The sequence below is a fragment of the Gymnoscopelus microlampas genome (assembly GCF_963454915.1).
Source record: "Gymnoscopelus microlampas genome assembly, chromosome: 14".
In the NCBI taxonomy this organism is placed as follows: Eukaryota; Metazoa; Chordata; class Actinopteri; order Myctophiformes; family Myctophidae; genus Gymnoscopelus; species Gymnoscopelus microlampas.
The window spans coordinates 40,209,749-40,231,158 of NC_139951.1; the positions used below are offsets into that span (position 1 = coordinate 40,209,749).

At 40.5% G+C, this 21,410-nt stretch overlaps 1 protein-coding gene across 6 annotated transcripts in view; it reads left to right on the forward strand.

Annotated features, from left to right (window-relative positions):
* Nucleotides 1-21,410, forward strand: part of ptprea (protein tyrosine phosphatase receptor type Ea) — a 130,554-nt gene that overhangs the window by 93,459 nt on the left and 15,685 nt on the right. For 2 of the 6 annotated variants that reach the window (XM_084079259.1, XM_084079260.1), the window contains exons 4-11: nucleotides 2,510-2,587; nucleotides 5,906-6,002; nucleotides 7,412-7,485; nucleotides 9,836-9,886; nucleotides 11,189-11,325; nucleotides 12,438-12,528; nucleotides 20,354-20,430; nucleotides 21,168-21,204. In XM_084079259.1, coding sequence (XP_083935385.1) covers nucleotides 2,515-2,587; nucleotides 5,906-6,002; nucleotides 7,412-7,485; nucleotides 9,836-9,886; nucleotides 11,189-11,325; nucleotides 12,438-12,528; nucleotides 20,354-20,430; nucleotides 21,168-21,204 — 637 coding nt within the window. In that variant the 5' untranslated portion in view covers nucleotides 2,510-2,514. Of the gene's footprint in view, nucleotides 1-2,509; nucleotides 2,588-5,905; nucleotides 6,003-6,809; nucleotides 6,981-7,411; nucleotides 7,486-9,835; nucleotides 9,887-11,188; nucleotides 11,326-12,437; nucleotides 12,529-20,353; nucleotides 20,431-21,167; nucleotides 21,205-21,410 lie in introns of those variants that run through there. The other 4 variants (XM_084079261.1, XM_084079262.1, XM_084079263.1 and 1 more) reach the window with 3 other exon arrangements.

The following is a 21,410-nucleotide window of genomic DNA, read 5'->3' on the forward strand; positions in this document are numbered from 1 at the left end:
TTAGAGTATTCTGCCATCTTGTGGCCGTTGGGGAGCATTACAGTGTGATGATGTTTGACATGAGGCTACTACGGTGGTTCTTGAACTTTTGTTTATGTCAAGGATAATTCTGAGAGTATACAAGGGTCCATTTGGTTTGGTTAGATGTCAATCAACAGTGAACATATGAATGAATATATGTACAGACGATCAACAGTGAATATATGAATGAATATGTATGCTTGAATATGTTTGAGTATGTTGAGTTTTCCTCAACAGGCCTATGTCATAGTTCTACATAATATGTCCTAGTAGTCCAGTATTTCCTATACAGTGGGTTTGCGACTAAATATCCCCTTTTATGTATGTTTCCTACTGTTTTTGAATTCATATTTCAAAAAATTAAAAAGATAATAATCCAGAAGTAAAAAAGCAAACATGTCTCAAAAGAATTTCAGTAAAATAAATATAATAAAAATCCATGAATGTAAAAAAAGAAGAAGAAACTTTTGAGAAATTGTGAAAATAGATGTGACGCGTTGTAGATCTGCTATTTTCAAATGCATATAGGGCTGAAGTGGTTAATGTATGTTTTGTAACGATAATCAAAATCTACAAAGTAACTAGTAACTAAAGTTTTCAAATAATTGTAGTGGAGTAAAAAGTAGCTAATTTGCCTCTGAGATGTAGTGGAGTAGAAGTAAAAGTACTGAAAATTGGAAATACTTCAGTAAAGTAAAACAAAAAATACCTCAAAATTGAACTTAAGTACAGTACTTGAGTGAATGTACTTATAGTTACTTTACACCACTGGTCAAAACAAGTCGGTAACATGGATTGCAGGGTCTTAAAGTTCTCATATATGGGGGTCCAGCTTGGTTGTGTGGAGCCTAGATGGCTACTGGCAACGAAGGACATGTGTCATGTATGACGCGTGCGTGTGTGTGTGTGTGTGTGTGTGTGTGTGTGTGTGTGTGTGTGTGTGTGTGTGTGTGTGTGTGTGTTAAATGTGTGTGTGGGGTGGATGTGTGTCACTGTGCCCTCATCAGGAAATGGGAAGTGTACACCCTGTGGGGGTGGAGCAGAGGACAGCCTTGTCACGATGACAGGCCAAACACTGGAAGTCACAGCAAGCAGCACGTCATTATGCTGCATTGCACAATACTTGCTGTTCATTTTAAGCCACTTCTATATTATTGGAAGTGGCTGAATGAACCCTATTTTTGGCTCATGACACTAATGAGCCAAAAGCAGATTTACAGGGTCACAACACCTCACATTGCGACATGTTGAACGCAGCTCTGTCATTTTAGATTTCTTTGGCTATTCAAAAATAGCAGATCTACAAGCTCATAGCACGGAACCGAGTGCCGCACTATGAGCTTGTATATCTGCTATATTTTAAAAATCATGAAAATGTGTGCAATTTGTGTCTTCTAAATCCTAACTGTTTTTTTTTTTTAAACGTATGTATATCAGTGGTTCTCAAACGTTTTCATGTCAAGGACCCCCAGAAGCAAATATTTGAGTTAAAAGTGTTCGCTTTAAAAATAATATGTATGTATGTACATATGTATTGATTCATACATATCATGATTTAAAAAAAATAGCACATACAAGCTCATAGCTGAGCTTGTAGATCTGCTATTTTTGAATAGCCAAAGTATAAAGTAATGGTTAAAGCTCAAATCTTAAAATGACACAGATGCGTTCCCGGATTGAATGGGTTGTTAAATGAACACTGTGGATTTCTCAGTGTGGTGACCAGGCCAATCCTCACCTCCATCGTCCCATCCGCCCCGGAAGGTTCAAAATCTCCCCTATAGTTCTCATCACAACACGCGGTAAAAATGTGATCGCTAGCCCCACTAACTCTTATTTGCGGCGACAAGCACATTCCCCGGGGGCTACGATCGTGGGCAAATAACCCGTTAAGACCTGAGGCCGATTCTACAAAATGTCTTTAAATCCTGTTAAAAACTGTTTTTTTTTAAAAACGTATGTCACTATATCAGTGGTTCACAAACCTTTTCATGTGAAGGACCCCCGAAATTATATATATTTGGCCGCGGACCCCCATCTCAAATTATTTTGTTCCAGGGACCCCCCCCAGAAGCAAAGATTAGAGTTACGAAATGTTCGCTTTAAAAATATATTTATATATTCAAAGTTTTGCACAAATTTTCACGATTTATCAAAAATAGCAGATCTACAAGCTCATAGCGCGGCACTGGGTGCCGCGCTATGAGCTTGTAGATCTACTATTTTTGAATAGCCAGAGTGTAAAATAATGCTTTTTTAGCTCAAATGAGCTAAAAAATGACACAGATGCGTTCCAGGTCTTAATGGGATAAAGAAACAACGACCTCAGATCCCCGTCAGTAAGCCTTTTGTGTGGCTTGAAAACAAGTACGCTAATCATCCAATTTCCAATGTTTTTTTCGCTTGAATGTTCACATTGTAAAAGCGTTCGTCTGGGTGGTAAATCTAATATCCCTCTCTCGTTGTGTGTTTCTCTCTCCCCCTGCAGTCACAATGGTCCCAGTTTTGTTTTTGGTGGCAACCACGATAACACCGAATTCCTCCGCCAATGGAAACCACACCAGAGGTAAGAAACTAGTGGTGATTCAGCTGAAAGCATGTGAGGCCGAGCAACAACATACTGAACAACACGCAAACAACAGCACAATCCAATTGGCACCCGCTGCTGTCAACAGCAGTCCCCCTCCTTCCCAAGATATGATTATTGTTTGTCAGCTGTCAGACATGCTAGTGCACGTCAGTGGGTGGAAAAAGTACTACATTTTTTTACTGAAGTAAAAGTATCATTACTGCAATTCAGTAACAAATACTCTGTTACTAATACAAGTCCGGTTTTCAGAAATTACTTGAGTAAAAGTGCAAAGGTATTGGCATCAAAATGTACCAAAAGTGAAAGTAGTCATTATGCAGAAATCTTCCATTTCATGTTTTCAAAATGTATGAAATCTTTTGAAAATAGCAGATCTATAAGCTCACAACGCATCGCATCGCGACGCGTTGTGAGCTTGTAGATCTTCTATTTTCAAATGGCCGAAGTCTATATAGGGCTGAAGTAGGTAATGTATGTTTTGTAATAATAGTAAAAATCTACAAAGTAACTATTAACTAAAGTTTTCAAATAATTGTAGTAGAGTAAAAGTACAATATTTGCCTCTGAGATATAGTGGAGTAGAAGTAAAAGTATTGAAAATTGGAAATATTCAAACATTCAACGTGCAAACAACAGCACAATCCAATTGGCACTCCGCTGCTGTCAACAGTCCCCCCGTCCCCCCCGTCTCCCCCGCCTCCCCAAGATATGATTATTGTTTGTCAGCTGCATGCTTGTGCTTGATAATGGCCTCGTCCTCCAGACTTGTTATTACTGGATCAGGATGAAGCCTCTGCAAAACCCTGGACGGTAATTTACAGCTTATTGTGGCTTATAAACAGTGGTGGAAGAAGTACTCCGATATTTTACTTAAGTAAATGTAGCGATACCGCAACATAAAAAATACTCTGTTACAAGTAAAAGGCCTGTGTTCAGAATGTACAAAAGTATTGGCATCAAAATATACTTAAAGTACCAAAAGTACAAGTACTAAATTGTTTGAAAATAGCAGATTTACAAGCTGTGAGCTTGTAGATCGGCTATGTTCACATGGGGCTAAAGTGGTTAATTCATTTTTTATAATATGATAATTTATATCTGCAAAGTAACTAAAAGTTTTCAAATAATTGTAGTGGAGTAAAAGTACAATATTTGCCTCTGAGATGTAGTGGAGTAGAAGTAAAAGTGCAGAAAATTGGAAATACTCCAGTAAAGTAAAAAAAATTAAGTACAGCACTTGAGTAAATGTACTTAGTTACTTTACACCACTGCATGCTTATAAACACTAGGCTAAACCGCTGGCTGCCAGAGGCCCTCGCGGACGAGGCTCCTAGCCTGGAGCCCTCTCATTTTCTCCCTAAGACTTATTGCCAGGTTGAAACAGAGCGTGGCCCCTGATGCTTATCTCTGCAGACAAAATACTGCTAGGAGCACCGTTATTAAATCAGAGAACCCTGGTGTTGCTGTGACCCAGCCGTGGGTGGCGTATAATTCAACGTCATAGTTCATGCTGGACTTAACACACAGTGCATGTGTGTGTGTGTGTGTGTGTGTGTGTGTGTGTGTGTGTGTAAACACAAGCATATACACAAATAAATCTACCCTTACGGGTGTAAATTCTTTACACTTTCGGAGATTAATGAACACTTGTGGTTTTGCCGTGTACCTGTGTACCACATACCCACACGTTAGCATTTAGATCAGGGGTCTTCAACGTTTTTCAGGCCAAGGACCCCATGGCTGAGAGAGAGATGAAGCAGGGACCCCCCACTACATATTGTAAAACTGTGTTGCAGATTAAACCTTTTCATAGATTTCATAGTTAGCTTCCTAAACTTGTGTGACAGCACTATTATCATCAATGTTGTACACATTCATGTTTTTTTTTTGTTTTTATACGTTAACTTCTCTATGAATTCATGTTAATGTGTAATTATCAGACATTTAACCACTTAAAGCCTCAATACTAAACTGTAGATCGGCTACTTTTGGCTAATGTTCCCCTCACTCCCCTCAGAATGCTATCACACAAAGATTCGGAGGACCCCCTGTAGTAACTCTGAGGACCCCCTAGGGGTCCCGGACCCCCTGTTGAAGACCACTGGTTTAGATAATGCTATAGTAAGTAATACTGTAAGTAGCCTTGGGAACCAACTGTCCCACACCCCCTGGACATGATGCTAGTACTGTATGTCACAGGGACCCACAATCCAACGCTTGATAATCATATACAGCAGTGGTTCTCAGAGTGGAGTCCCTCAGGGTTCCTTAAAGGCGTCTAAATGGACCCTCATAGGTCTATAGCTCTGAGAGTGTACGAATGGAACCAAACTGACCCGGTTCCATTTGTACACTCTCAGAGTTATGGGGGGGGGGTTGATTTGATTTATTAGATGTTATTATTAAAATAAAAACACATGTTACATGTTTCTCACAGAATGTCAAGGATAAAGAAAACATAATAAAAGCTGGTCCTTGGTTTTAGACAAAACAAAACATTACAACATAGAACAGGCATCGTAACAATAAATAAAACACTATTAAAACTATAAAACAAAACAGAAGAACTGTTCACGGCATAAATGAAATAAGTTAAACAAGTGGCCGTGGTATTCCGCAACATTTTCTAAAAGACACGATTTGACCCTTGTTTTCTTGAAAAGAAGATGACTGCTATAGTGCTCGTTATCGTCAGTGGCAACACATTATAGTTTTGAAATAAAAAAATATATTTTGCGAACCACGTGGTATACAGCTGTGGTTCTCAACCAGTGGTCCAGGGACCACCAGTGGTCCTTGGGGGGGTTTCCAGGTGGTCCCCAGCTAAATGATGGAGAGTTGGTAACCAAATGGACCCTTATAGGTCTTTAACTATTACATTATCGAGTTACATTATCGTTAAACATCTGCATTACTTAATTAAAGAATTGTTATTTTGATCAACGTTTGCCTGTCATCTCTCTTATGGAACCACATCAATACAGCATGGAATTGTGGACAAAATTGTATCCAATGATAACAAAATATTCTTAAGCTTTCGGTCTGAGAGTCTAAATGTCATCAAATGGTGGTTCCATGGCTTAAATACCGAATAAATAATGGACCTTGATATGAAAAGGGTTGAAAACCACTGGTATACAGGCATACAAACAAACACATAATCTCACAGTCAGCCTTGGCCCTGTGGTCGCCCATGGCCTTGCCTGCCGGCCTCTTTTCCTGTTCCCTCTGGTTGTTGGACTGCTTGCTGCTCCCTGACCCTCTCGCCTTGTGCCTGTCGTCCTTCCTCCTCAGAAGACACCCGGTCGTCCAACCCCCACATCCTGCCCACCGTGCTGGTGCTCTCCTTGCTGCTGCTCTTCATCGTGCTGCTGGCCTGGTACTTCCTCAGGTAAGACCTCCACCCAACCCCCCAATAGTTATAGTGCTTGGGGGTGAACGAACGGCCCTTAACGGCTGTCACGTGCCGAAAATAACCGGTCTACAAGCTCACAACAGGCAGGGTAATTGCACGACTTGTGAGCTTGCAGATCGGCTATTTTCGGAAACTAAGTTCAACTTAGGCATGTCACAATTATTGCATAATTGTCTAATCGCAATTATTTGAGATAATCGCAATTATTTTTGCATAATCGTCATAATCGTTTCCATGTTGAAATTTTTTCACACATTTTCAAATATAAAAAAAGCAGAAATAGCAGATCTACAAGCTTACAACGCGTCACTTCGTGATCACTACAGGCTGATCTAAGCCTGTAGATCAGCTATTTCTGCTCATTTCAAATGTATAATTAAAATGATTTAATATGTCAATAATTTCTTTGTATATTTAAGTTATTTGTCATATCTGGCCTGTGCAATTTTCGATTATGAAGCCTAAAAGGCTAACAGAAATGTATTTTGTATTCACATGTTCCAATGTTCAATGCCAAACACATAATTAAATCGTTAATCACAATTATTTGAGTCAAATTTGTAATTTTGTGACAGCCCTAGTTCAACTCTGGCTTTAGATAAAGCCACTCACCCGCTCCGCCTCACCCCACCTCACCTAGCTGACTGGCAGAGTGCCAGGTGGGTGGCGGTCGGGGGCGGAGCCTGGCCCATGACAACACTTCCTGCTTTAGTCATCGAGGGCGGCGACCGTTCAGGAAGCCTTGCTCGCTCAAACTCGTGCTTCAAGCTCTTAACTGAAAGTGCAGGCAGTCAAGGAAAGGCAGAGGCAGGCAAGCACACACACACCCACCCGCTCACACACACCCACAGCCAAGCAGAGAGGCAAATTCTGTAACAAATTGGGACTTGCGTAGGTGCGCCGTGTTCCACTACTTCAGCTAATGAGAAAGAGCAGCTTCTCAAGCTTCAGATGGTAAGAGAGAGATTAACTGCTTTGGAGTATTGGAATAATAGCCTAGAACAGTCTTTCTCAAAGTGGATTCCAGGGACGTTCAGGGTTTCTTTTGGCGGGTCTAAATGTACCCTTACAAGTCTGTAACTCTTGACAGCATACAAATGGAACCAAATGGACCCTAACGGGTCCATTTGGTTCCATTTGTATGCTGTCAGAGTTAAGGGGAGACCTTGACATTTAAAGGTTTGAGAACCACTGGCCTAGAACGTCATGTTTGGAGGTGAAAACGTCTGGGCTGGGAGATTTATCTTTGTTAGAAATAGCCCTGAACGTTTTTGTTTTTGTTTTAGTGTAATGTAATGTTTGTTTGTTTGTTTTGTTTTTTGTTTTTTTAAAGGTTATCACTTGTTCTCTCTGTGTTCCAAAATCATCTCTTCTCTCCCCGGCAGGTTAAGAAACCAGAGGAAAGCTGTTGTCACAACAGTCGACAAGAAGATACCGAATGGCATCCTGGAAGAACAAGGTAACACTTGTTTTGTGGTTAGTTTCACTATGAAATGGATTGACAGTTGGATAGATAGACAGACAGACAGGCAGATAGACAGACAGACAGGCAAAGAGACAGAGCTGAATGTAGAAACAGACAGGCTGTCAAGCAGCTATGATAAGTAATGCAGAAACCAACGGATGTGCAAACAAGTCAGGTGGGGAGAGAAGAGAATAGAAGACAGAGAGTATATATATTATGTGGTATCTGTGGTATTTATTGTCACTCACTTTTGCTCTGAACAGGATTTCCCACCAGTGTTTTTTTGCGGTATTGATTTCCTGGGGGGCTTTATAGAGTTAGGCTGAAAACTTAAAACTATAATAGCTTTGTTTCAGTTGTTCAAGTGTGGGTACCATATGCACGTCCAATTTACTTTGGAGGTACAGGCTAACTCTCTATTTCAAAGAACATACGACAGTATGTTCTTTGAAATAGACTTAGAGTAACAGAGTCAGACTGTTACTCTTTTTTATTTAAAGATTTTTTTTTGTGGCTTTCTATGCCTTTATTGATACGATAGCAGTCTGACAGAAAATTGGGAGAGAGATGGGGCGTGACATGCAGTCGGGATCAGGACTCGAACCAGGCTACTTTGGAGCCTAGGTGCCTGGACTGTTATGCCAGTGATCCAGGCCGTTGGCCTGTAACTCTGACGGTGTACAAATGAAACCAAATGGACCCTTACGGGTTCATTTGGTTCCATTTGTACACCGTCAGAGTTACAAGGGGTCCTTGAAATTAAAAAAAACATTGAGTCAGTGTCCTTTCATAACCCAACATGCATTGTGTGAAACAGTTTACCTTCCAAGAGCCAATTCACTTGACGTACGATGACAGCTATTGGTCTTTCGGAGGAAAGCAACGTCTTCTCGAAGGACTTATGAGAGTTCCTTAAGGAAGTGGCACCGCATGTCTTATCTACCAAAACAATGGAGAACGTAGAGAGCAAAGTTCCCACTGCTTTTTTCTTTTCTTTTTTTTTTCTCTTAACATTTCTCCGATTGGGATCTGCAGTAGGATATGGCTTCACTTGGGAAACTGCAGAACACACCCACCACTCACTAGCCGTAACAAACACCGCTAACCGGATTTCAAGTTGCTGATTGAGCCTCTATTGCCTGTTTTTTTAAAAGAAGACATGAGAGCCTAGGCCAATTGTGTAAGTTTGTTTTCCTGTACAGGTTAAAAAGGTTAAAAACATGGCAGGCTGACCTTATATCACACTGTGACGTAAAGCAACGCTTTACGTCACATTTTGTACTTTAAAAAAAATGTACGTTCAATATTTGCCTCTGAGATGTAGTGAAGTAGAAATAAAAGTATTGGAAATTGTAAACACTCAAGTAAAGTACAAATATCTCAAAATTCTACTTAAGTACAGTACTTGAGTACATGTACTGTGTTACTTTCCACCACTGATAATGGGTGTGTTAGCTGTCGGTGTGCCAAAGTGCCAAAGTATTGAGCAGGAGAAAAAGTATTGTCAATACTTGCACATTGGCACGTCTAAATCTAACACACCCATCTATTTTCTTAGCTGCAGCTATGGTGCTTACGTCACGGTTTATGACAGTGTAAGGACAGTCAGCATGCCATGTTTTTTTTTTACCATTCTGTAGTTTTAAACCTGTAGAAGAAAACAAACTACAAAACGCTCCCAGCGCGTCATGTTGGGACACGTTGGAGCTTGTAGATCGGCTATTTTATGCAGAGCCAACCCAGGTCCAGTTTACTACGTTAGAGAGTTTAAGTGGTTCAACTTCAAGTGGCTGAACGTTTCTGAGTTTCTGTTAAATATGCAGGTCTTCCTCAATATATATATGATCTTTAAAATGTTGCACGGCGCGGAACACACTCCATAGTTGCTTTTATTCTCTTGCAATGGGAGCAAATAAAAGCCACCAGACAGCCATCAGCAGTACTCTGTGGAAGGGATTAGATTCAAATTTTCTTTGAATTCAACCAGTTGAGGAAGTGGGCTGATAATGGGGTTTTCATTACCAGAAAAGTTTTTTACCACCGTTAGGTTTCAGAACTGTTGTTTCAGAGTATGGTTTTGAACCAATTCAATGTTGTGTGAGTGTGCATAACACTATAATGCTATCTTGTAGGACGTCTATTGACAGAAACCGTTAAGAATGTAACTTTAACATACGACATACAAGAGTATGTCATTCCATGTACCAAATGGCATATTATCCTATAGTGTAATACACAGTAAAATCGAGAACGTCGATTTAACACTCGGGACTTTGCTGTGTACTGTGCTCCTGTCTGTGTATGGGTGTGTTGTTGAGTTGTGTTGTACTGTGTTGTGTTTTAGAGGTTGGAAACAGCACTGAGACTCTGTTCATCACTTTACCATCAGTTTCAGGTATACATGGTGGAGGTATCGGGTCCCTCATGTTACTAACACGGTCTTAAGACCCTCACTTTACAACCGTGATCGAATTCTGGGCTCAAACGGCGCACGATGGCCTAGTGGGTGCTTACAAATACAGCAAAAATGTATATATTTCTTCAGCCTATACAGACAAATGGTCAGACATAATTATATATACTTTTCTTTTTACCATAATGGTCAAAAAGAATAAAACTATACATATACATACTAATTATAAATGTATAATACATATATTTCTAGTGTCCAAAAGTATATTCTAAAGTACAATCTTCTGGCCCGTTTCTGTACATTTGAAATATATATATGAATGATATATTTTTGCTGTATGGGTTACCAGGTATCCATTAAAGACTTGCAGCATGCTGTAAGTGGCCTTTTCTTGTTGTTATGGGATCCTTAACAACCGGTGACGTTAAATGATGACCAATCTGACTGTCCCCAAGGGCTTTGGGGACTGTGTGTGTGTGTGTGTGTGTGTGTGTGTGTGTGTGTGTGTGTGTGTGTGTGTGTGTGTGTGTGTGTGTGTGTGTGTGTGTGTGTGTGTGTGTGTGTGTGTGTGTGTGTGTGTGTGTGTGTGTGTGTGTGTGTGTGTGATTACTGAGGTGTAACCCATGGTGAGGGATACGTATTCGTGACATTAGAGTCATGCCTTTCTGTTATAACCACTGTTTTTGAGATGAACTGTTAATGATGGTCCAAGGACAGTAGTGGTCAAACTGATTACCCTAAACCAAACCCAATCTTGTACTGTACATGTATATGTTCCTATGTACCAATTTACGTAAAGAATAACTCCAAAATCATACTTACTGAACAACTACAGTATAAGATACACTGATTGTTTTAAGTTGAATCATTGATGACAATGAAGTGTCACTTCAATGTCATGCTAATCAATTTTTCTTCCCCACAAATCGATAGATGAGTTAGATCTCGATTGCTTCTGGCAAGGACACAAAGCATAGACTTTATTCTCCCAAGAGGAAATTTGTTATGAAAAACAACATACAGTATCTGCAGTTAAACATACAATGACACATTATCATACAAGCAGCATTACGGGTTGTTTGGCACTGGCTAGCTTGTCATTTAGGGCTTTGATGATGTACAGGAAGACCCTCATTTCATGCCGTGAAAAGAGGGTCTACCTTGATGTACTAGGAGTACAAACGAGTGTTTAAAGTGGTTCAGCTTGCACAGACTCTGAAGCATCTCCCTCAGTGGAAGGAAACGAATAATGTAATGTTCCTCCTTCCGTCTTCGACTCCACAGAGCAACAGACGGTGGTCCTGTTGCCCAGGTCACCCTCAGCCTCAAAGATCTACGTCCCCATCCCCGTGGACCACCTGGAGGAGGAGTACCGGCTACGCTCAGCTGACGACGGCAAGCTCTTCAGAGAGGAGTACAACGTGAGTTCCACCCGCTGTTATACACATACCCTGTTACATGTGTGTGTCTGTATGTGTGTGTACTGTGTATGGTACAGTCTTCAATGTCTGCACGGTGCACGCTTTACAACTTGCATTTAAGTTTTGATCACTTGCAATGGTGGAACGGATGCCGTAAAGGGCCCGGGCGACGCGTTGTGAGCTTATAGATTGGCTATTTTCAGTGTGCGACACCGTTGATCTGAGAATACCCCGTACTCAGCGCTGATCAGGAGAGAAAAGCCTGAAGTAGAGAACTCTCGTGATGATTTAAGTCGACATAAGATCAGATCACTGCAGGGCAAAATAAGGGGGGAAAACTGGTTGCCAGCTGCCTGGGTTCAGTGACTTGAGAGAGTCACTGAACTCCCTTTAAGTTGAGTTGAATTACGTGATATTCAAAGTATTGATTGATGGGTTGATTGTCCCGTTCTTTGGCGAGCATCGCCATTTGTAAAATTCCGATTCGGATTAGACATACACTTGTGACACATAAAATTTTACCCCCCCGCACAGCTGTCGCATTATGGAAAGATATACTGCTGCCGCCCTGCCGGATGTTCCTCCACAGAAAGCAGAAGATTCCTATACCATGAGATCTCCCGTGTGTATATTTTTGTATTTGAGGAAACTTCCTCAAGATGAAGTCCCGTTTTGTCACAAAAATCCATGACACACGCGCACAAAAATTCCCTTTTAGGCTATTTCTGATAATAATTCAGGATCTGAGGTGATCGGAATGGAGCCTCAAGCTCATGACTCAGTCAGATATCCAAGAAGTCATAAACAGCGTGAACTCGTTCAGAGGGTTCAGAGCCCGCTCGCCCGCTGCAGACAGAGGAAGTTGAAGTTCTCTGCCTTCTAATGGAAGCTGTATTTACTGTAGGTAGCAGAGGAAGTGCATGCACCGAAGCTGAACAAAAGCCCTATATATACGGCACAATGCCCTGTGGCGCTGAACGCTAGGAGAATCAGCCTGATGGCTTTTTATTTTGCAAGGTGTTATGTAAAACCAGTATGAAAAACAATGTCATCATCATGGTATAGTAGTTATGGTCAATAACAGGGTTTGTTGTGTGCTTTTACCATTGCAGTCCTTGCCTGGGGGCTACACCCATGGAACATGTGAGGAGGCCAATAAGGAGGAGAACAAAGAGAAGAACCGATACCCCAACATCCTCCCATGTGAGTTTTAGTAGATATTTGTACAGTAGGCCATTGGTTCTCAAAGTGGGGTACGGGGACCCCCAGGGGTACTTGAGGGAGTTCCAGGGGGTACCCAGAAAAATGTCTGAATATAGCATCAGAATAATTATGACCCTTTACACTTTGGCTATTCAAAAATAGCAGATATACAAGCTCATAGCGCGGCACCGATCTGCTATTTTTGAAAAATCTTGAAAATGTGTGCAAATCTTTGAATATATATTTTTTAAAGCGAACATTTGTAACTCAAATCTTTGCTTCTGGGGGGTCCCTGGAACAACATATTTTTAGATGGGGGTCCGCGGCCAAATACATATGATTTTGGGGGTCCTTGGCATGAAAATGTTTGAGAATCACTGCAGTAGGCGGCCCGTGACTTTGGCAAGTTTCACTTGCAAAACCTTTGCATGTCACACATACAGAATGCGATGTGTTTTGTTGATGTACCAAGTTTGTTCATATAGAGTCCTGTCCACAAATCCACCATTTAACTTCCACAATCCACATTATCAAAACCATGGTGTTGTGTGCTGGATTCGGACCAACATCATCTCGGGTCACGCGCTCCATGCAGGAGGTGTGGAAGGGAAATGGCCAAATCCTGGGTCCGATCCTAATTTTTGAGAGTCCTAGCCCAGTAATTACAAATTTCTGACCAATATTTAATATAATAATATTTACAAACAAAGTGCAAAATCTTGAAATCAATTTGAAAAACGTAGGTTTGATTAAGGTTTCTATTTGATGACATTTAGCTTATAAGCAAAATAAATACAATTTAACACAGATAACTTTTTTGATAGATAGCATTATAAAATGAAGAATATACAGTACATATTAAACTGCAATATATGAAAATAGCTTCAAACTGTAATTAAACAAAAAAAAATACACACATAAATTGAATTTTATTCTATTCAACCACATACATTTTCTTTTAAACGAAAATAGCCAATCTAAAAGCTTGCTCGTTTTGAAAATAGGCATACAGTATACAGTATCAAATAGAGACACCTGGTCGAAAGTGTTTAAAGGTGGTTGAAAATAGGGACACGTCGGCTTCATAATTGCTCTAAAAAGTCAAACAATGGCCAATTTATCAAACTGTTACTGTATATAGGTCGGGCTCTAGTGAGTTTTTATATCGTGGAGGGACTGGGTTTGACCGAGGCAGCGTACAGGAAGACGTTGAAATATATATATATATATATATATATATATATATATATATATATATATATATATATATATATATATATATATATATATATATATATATATATATAGGGTTAGGGTTAGGGTTAGTCTTCTCACCAACGCCCATTCACACGCACGCACGCGCACACACACCCACACACACACACTAAAACCTGGGCCCTGCCCAGTTACGTACAACCACAGTCGTATACTGTTGGCCTCTGAGCAGATCCACTGGAGCAGTTTTTTTTTGGGGGGGGGGGGGTGTTCAGTGCCTTGCTCAAGGGCACTTCAGCGGTGTTGGATGAGGGATTTGTCCTGCCCGGTCCTGGGGATCGAACCGGGGGGAACCTTATTTCAGTCACAAAAGTGCTCGTGCAGATGGCTTTTCCTGTATACATGTGCACGTGTGCACACGTGCGTTAGCAACAAGGGCGTCATAGATCACCTCTATAGTCATTCTCACTGAAACACCACATCCTCACTTCAAACGCATATTTTAGATTTCCTTCCTCCAGTTCCAGTTTCAATTACACATGTTTATAGTTTGCTTTGTGAAGAGCCCTCGTTTTCAACACTATAGTCTGATCCTTTATGCTGTATGAAAATTAATGGAGGCATCTGTGTGCGTCTGTCAGCAGAGTCTCTCTCTCTCTCTCTCTCTCTCTCTCTCTCTCTCTCTCTCTCTCTCGCTCTCTCTCTCTCGCTCTCTCTCTCTCTCTCGCTCTCTCTCTCTCTCTCTCTCTCTCTCTCTCTTTCTCTCTCTCTGCACACAGAAAAATAACGGTTCGATCTGGAACCAAAAATGGTTCTTCAGAGTGATTCCATAGAAGAACCATTTTTGGTTCCAGAAAGAACCTTTTACACTAAGGTTCTTTAAAGAACCATTTATTCGAATGGTTCAATAAGGAACCATTAAAGGTGCATTAAAGAACCATCAAAAAATGGTTCTTTGAGGAACCGTTTCTGGTTCCTCAAAGAACCATGTAAAAAAAAGGTTCTCTGAAGAACCTTTTCTAAAGTGGTTCTTTGAGGATCCAATTGGTTCAATAAAGAACCGTTTTATAATGGTTCTTCAGAAAAAAAAGGTTCTTTGGATAATAAATGTTTCATTACACATTCAAATATATTAGATTTACTGGAAAAGATGGACACAAGATTTTATCATTTGAATTTATTAATAAATAAGCCCACATCTCTCCATATTTGAACATTAAACATGAACTTAAGACATTTAGATTTAAATCTTTAGAAACTTTTTAGAAAAATAAATACAAATAAAAACACAATAAATTGATTTTAGAATTTAGTGAGGACATTTGGATGTAAAACTACAGTAGAAATAAATTAAATAAATATAATCACAAATAAATAAATAAATAGATTCACAATGACAATTCAGTTTCAAATTTTGTATGCCCACTTCTTTGTGTCATCACTTCCAATTGCACTTATTTATCCTGTATGAGACCCCCTGTTACTGAACAAGCAATGATTACTTTAATATTTAACAATGTGAATGTGGACAGGCTCAGATCTGTGTTGTACCGTGTGAGCTCTTTATGTCTCCATCAGCTGGTAAGAGGTGGCCCAGCATTCCACCTAACTTCTTCAGCTGGATGGCTGCCTGTGAATGGCCTCTCATTAGTGGGTCCAGAGCAGACAGGGCCCTCAGTGTCTGGCTGGTCAAGGGGAGCTTCTTCTGCATATAGCAAGCAGTAGTGATGTACGCTGTTCTCACCTTCTGCATGAATGGCTTCAGCAGCTGAAATGCAGTTAAACAAAACTGGACATTAATACAGGTTTTCCAAAACAATGCAAAAGAAAATGTCAAGTCTCAAATGTAAATGAATAGAAGAGGCTACTTACTGCATGATTGGGCTTGGTGGTCCTGAATGTGTCTGCTTCCTTCCCCACATACATCTCCCTGGCAGGCAGCAGCATGTCATCCACCAGTACCAGCTCCACCAGAGTCCTAGGTGACACTTGGGTGATGTGTTCAGCTTTAACAAAGCAAGCTAGGAAAGCCAAGAACAGCTCCAGCTGTTTGTCATGCAGTTTGTGAACCAAGGTTTTGGTTACCCTGCATATGTAGAACAAAAATGGAAAATGTAATGAAATGGAAAAACAACCATTGGATACACAAGTGTAGTCAACAGTTGGAATTAATGTTTAACACCCACCTGGAAAACCATGACGTATTCCTTGAGGAGAGCCAGTACACCCATGTAAAGGCTGAGCTGAAGCAGTGTTGTGGTCTCCTCGTGCCACATCTTTTTACAGACTCTCTTCTTACGGTCTCTGCCTTGCGGTGTCATGCCTGTGAAAAAATAATCAGTAATGTATTAGTGTCTGACAGTCTCACCAAGCTATGAGTGCATTCAAATTAAATCAGCCATCCCCCATAATCAATAAGGATCTTCACCTTTTCGATTGAGGTCCTCATGTAGGGTCCTGATTCTGGCTCTTGCCTTCTGGTTGACCTTGTAATGGTCCTTGTTGGCTAAAGTGTAGAATGCTGCTGGTGCTGAACTGGACCTTGTAATGGGTGTACATGTTCTCCAGAGGCTCTCTATAAAGCTCCTGGTCTTCTGTGCTTAGAAAGCCAAAGTAGAGGACCTTGTAAGCTGGAAACATGGTGTATGTTGCCATACTGGCATCATATGAAACAAACCCTCTCTGAGGGCTGGAGGCAGGGATGTTGAGAATGTTGCATACCTCCTTGAAGTACATCACCTGTCAAAAAGAGAGACTTTGAAATTACGCATTTCCTTACACTTCCCCTAAATGTTCTCATTGTTAAACGTCCATTGTGAGCTTGTAGATGTACTATTTTCAAAATATTTTAATACATTTTGAAAACTTGAAATGGGACAGTCTGCATAATGAGTACTTTTACTTTTGGTACTTTAAGTACATTTTTTATGCCAATACTTCTGTACTTGTACTAAAGTAAATTCTGAATACAAGACCTTTACTTGTAAAAGAGTATTCTACATTGTGGTATTGATACTTTTACTCAAGTAAAAAAATGTGACTACCTCTTCCACCACTGGATCTGTGTCATTCATTACCCCAAAACTAATAGTGACCAATGTCAAGAAAACACACACAAATACACCAGTGCAACTTGTGCAAGCTAGCCAGCAGCCTTATTTTATCTAGTCTAACTCAAACCACCATGCATTGGTTACGGGTTGTATAATAATAGCCTACAATAACGTGTGTTAGTCTATTTACGATGTAAATGAGTCTACTTCACCGTTCGACGGGTCGCGCATCAAAAATAGCAGATCAACAAGCTCACAACGCGTCGCGTCCGCATCGAAAATAGCAGATCTACAAGCTCACAACGCGTCGCGTCCGCAACCAGTTGTGAGCTTGTAGATCTGCTATTTTCGATGCGCGACCCGTCGAACGGCGAAGTATGAGTATATGAGTGCATTTTCGTTACTGAACAAGCAATGATTACTTTAATATTTAACAAAACAATATCACTTTACCTTCAGACTGTTTTCTTCTTTGTGGGGGGGGGGGGGGGGGGGGGGGCATACCACATAATGGTTTTCTCTCTTCTTGGGTTCCTTTTTCTCATTTAGTAGGGCTGCCTGCAAACCATTCGTTTTGGCCACTGCAGCAACACACACACACACACACACACACACACACACACACACACACACACACACACACACAATTTAGTTTTGAGCGGCACACAGCCTGGCAAGCAGTACAGACAGTGGCTATATTATAAATTATATTGTATATTCACACTATAGTTTATTGTAATTATTGTCATAATCCCGTTATCAAGACAATTTAAATAACTAAACAATGTGTAGAGTTGGGTCATGACTTGATTGACTTCAAAAACATCAGCCTACGCACTTATTATCAATACAGTAATAGTAGGCTAAAAAGCTACATAAACAGTATTTCTGTGTGTCAACACTCACCTAAAATGTCCGCCGCTTCTTCTTCATCCTTTTATCTTCTCTGAAGCCGGTTTATAATTATTTTTGATGAATCTAAAGCAACGCAATTTATCTAACTTTCTACTGAAGTGAGCTGCAGGCTCGAGACAACATTCATTCTCCCCGCGCAGTCGCGAGGCGAGCATGCTGAGACATTGTTGCCAGATTTTGTGAGAGAAATAAGCAGCCAGGTCTGTGAGAACAATTAAGCCCAAAAGAAGCGACATTTGCAGCTATAAGCTCATATCTACAAGCTCACAGTGCGTCGCATTTGCAATGCATTTTGTGAGCTTGTAGATCTGCTATTTCTACTATCAAAAAGAAGTGAAATCTTTCACTAATATTTACAAGCAACTTTACAGAAAAACAAGCCCAAAGTCGCTTATAATAAGCAGATATGGCAACACTGCTCAGGGCCCATAATGCACTTCTCTGTAAAAAAATAAAATAATCGATGTACAAGCTCACAACGCATCGAATTGCGACAAGATGTAGATCTGTAGATCTGTTCATTTTGGTAACCATAGCAATAAAAAGTGTTATTTAGAATCAAACTAGCATATTATTTGCCAATTGCGATAAAATAAATATATTATCTATGTCACATCACAAGAAAAGGACAAGAAATGTAAAATAAAATAAAATAAAATAAAATAAAATAAAATAAAATATACTGTATAGGCTTACTGTATACTGTATATACTGGGGGGGGGGTATTGTAACAGAAGAAAAACTTCACAGTCTAATGGCAGGTATGATGTATGATTCTTAGATTTTGTATTTATTTGTTTTTTTTTATTGATGAAGATTTTCGATTTTTGGGTGGGAAATGTTTTGAAATAATATAGTAATATATTTTTGTAAGAAACAAAAAAAGGGATCTTTCCTTGTGATGTGTCCATGACCCACAAATGGGCCCCGACCCACTGTTTGGGAAACAGTGATCTAACCCTGTGGTTCTCAACCCTTTCAGGCCGCAACGTCCCAAAAGAATCATATTTGAGCTGGGGACCCCCCACCCTGATAAGCACTTGGAATGTAGGAGTTGATGCATTTACGTTTAGTTTGACTCTATTGTGAAAATAGCAGATCTTCAAGCTCACAACGCCTCGCAAGGAAGGTGTTGTGAGCTTTTTATTTTCAAAATGTTTTCTTATATTATTATTATTGTTAGACAATTTGGCCAATGTTTGACCATTTTTATATTATAGTTTGTTACTTTTGATGGAGTAATGGTGTTTTGTTTTTTTAGGTATTAAAAAGGTCTTAAAGGTCCTTAAATTGTCACTTCACTGTCATCTGGGGACCACCCCCAAATCATGTGGGGACCCCCCTGGGAGTCCCGATCCACATGTTGAGAACCACTGATCTAACCAAACCTGACCAGCTGCTAAGCTGGTCTTTGCTGGTCTGTCCAGTGTCCAGCCATTTGACCAGCTAAGTCTAGCTGGTAAGCTGGTCTTTGCTGGGCAGTCCACCCATTTGACCAGCAAAGACCAGCTACCAGCTTGGCTTTGCTGGTCAGTCCAGCCAGCCAGCTGGCCAGCTAACCAACTACACTGGCAAACCAGCCTGACCAGCCTGACCAGCTTGTCCAGCCTGGTATGCAATCTAAACCAGCTTAAGACCAGCCAAGACCAGCCAAGACCAGCTAATACCAGCTAAAACCAGCAACCATCATAAGCTGGTTTGTGCTGTTTTTTTTTCAGCAGGGTAGGCCTATATCTCCATATATGGGCATGGCACCTTTTGTGCCCATATATGGAGCAGACATCTATTTGCGCCTGATGCGAACATATTGAGGTTAGACACTCCATATTTGGGTGTAGCTGCATGGTTAAGGCTGAATTTGACATCAGAGATAAGGTTTTTTTCCCCCCTTATTATATAATATATGATTAGACTGACAATAGACTCTCGGGTTACCTATCCTAAAACTAGATTACAATCTCCATGCAATGCATTTGATGTATTACCCTTGCTTTTTGTGAATAACTCTGAAATAAGAGCGTCTACTAAAATAATAATTTGTAATTGTTTTATACAGGTTATAATTTACAGCTGCAAAATCACCTACCAATAAGAACCTTTCAAATATGAAATATGTAATATGAAATGGTTTGGAAAATAATTCCCCCTTCCTTGAACCTTTTAAATCCTTGAGAACCATATGAGGAATCTGGAGAACCATTTGCTCTATAAAATGGTTCTCTATTAGGTGATGGTTCTTCAAAGAACCATATAGCGTTTTAAAGAACCATTTAAGAATCTAAAGAACCATTTGCTATATAAAATGGTTCTTTAGCAGGTGATGGTTCTTCAAAGAACCATATAGGGTTTTAAAGAACCATTTTAAAGAACCAAAGAACCTTTTTTTTCTGTGTGTGGGAAAGCTGGGAACTGGGAAAGCATCTGTGTCATTTTAGATTTTAGCGTTGGCTATTCAAAAATAGCAGATATACAAGCTCATAGCGAGTCATTTTGTGCCACAAGCTTGTACATCTACTATTTTAGATTTTTTGGGGGTCCCTGGCAGGACAAAGTTTGAGAACTACTGATTTAGAAGGCCTCAGGTCTTAATGGGTTCAAAAATGCCATAAAGTAGTCCATTTGTGTTTGTTTTCATCCAACAGATGACCATTCCAGAGTGGTGCTGACCCAGTTAGATGGAAACCCCTGCTCAGACTATGTGAACGCGTCTTACATTGATGTGAGTTCTCACTGAAAAATCACTGCTTTTGTAGAACCTTTTAAATTGCTCCACTTAGTAATATAACAGTAAATAATAGCTGTCTTAAGGCCTTCTCAAAATGTTCCATCAAAACATGACCTATTTTCAGGGGTGCACATAACTTTTTAGGTCTGGTACGCAGAAGAGCACCTGGACATGTGACTTGGTGCGCATGGCGCCCGTCCCGTTTTGTCAACGGGGGGGGGGTCAACGGGGGGGGGGGGGGGGGGGGGGGGTCAGCACGGTGCCCACCGGACAGTTTTGTCAACGGGGGGGGGGGCGAGAAAAAAAGGACGCTCTGCTTCAAAATTGTGTGCCTCTAACAGCCGCTGCTGGCTGCGTGCACGCAGCGAGGCGAGGCGATGCGAGGCGACGCGAGTCATATCTCTACCCCTGTGCCTAATGGCTGTACATGGGGCCGACGGGTGCTTTAGAGTGATTGTGTGAGTGTGGCTTCAGGAAGTAAATTCCTAGCCTCGATCTCCAGGCTTTTATTTTTTATTTTTGCTAAAAAATAAAAGCTTGGAAATTCCTGTCCCAGCTGTTGGTGCGCAAAAGCGCCTCGCGTCGCCTGATGTGGTGCGCATTTTTTATTTTGGGTGCGCATGCGCACCTGCGCACCAGTTATGTGCACCCCTGCCTATTTTGTCCTTTTAACAAATGGTTTCGGTCTGCCATTTGAAAGTGCAAAACGTTTTCTTTTTCTTTGTTTTAAGGGTTACACGGAAAACAACAAATTTATAGGAGCACAAGGTAAGGCATGACATGTATCACTTTGCCTCCCTATGCATGGAATACCCTCTAAACAGAATACTTATAAAGATTGTAGTTAAAGGGATGGTTCACCCAACAAAAATATTTTTTTCCTATCGATTAGACGCCCCATTGAGACTTGAATTCATAGATTTTTTATAATTTGATGGACAGCGGACCGGTAGGCAGTGGTTCCGGTAGGAGAC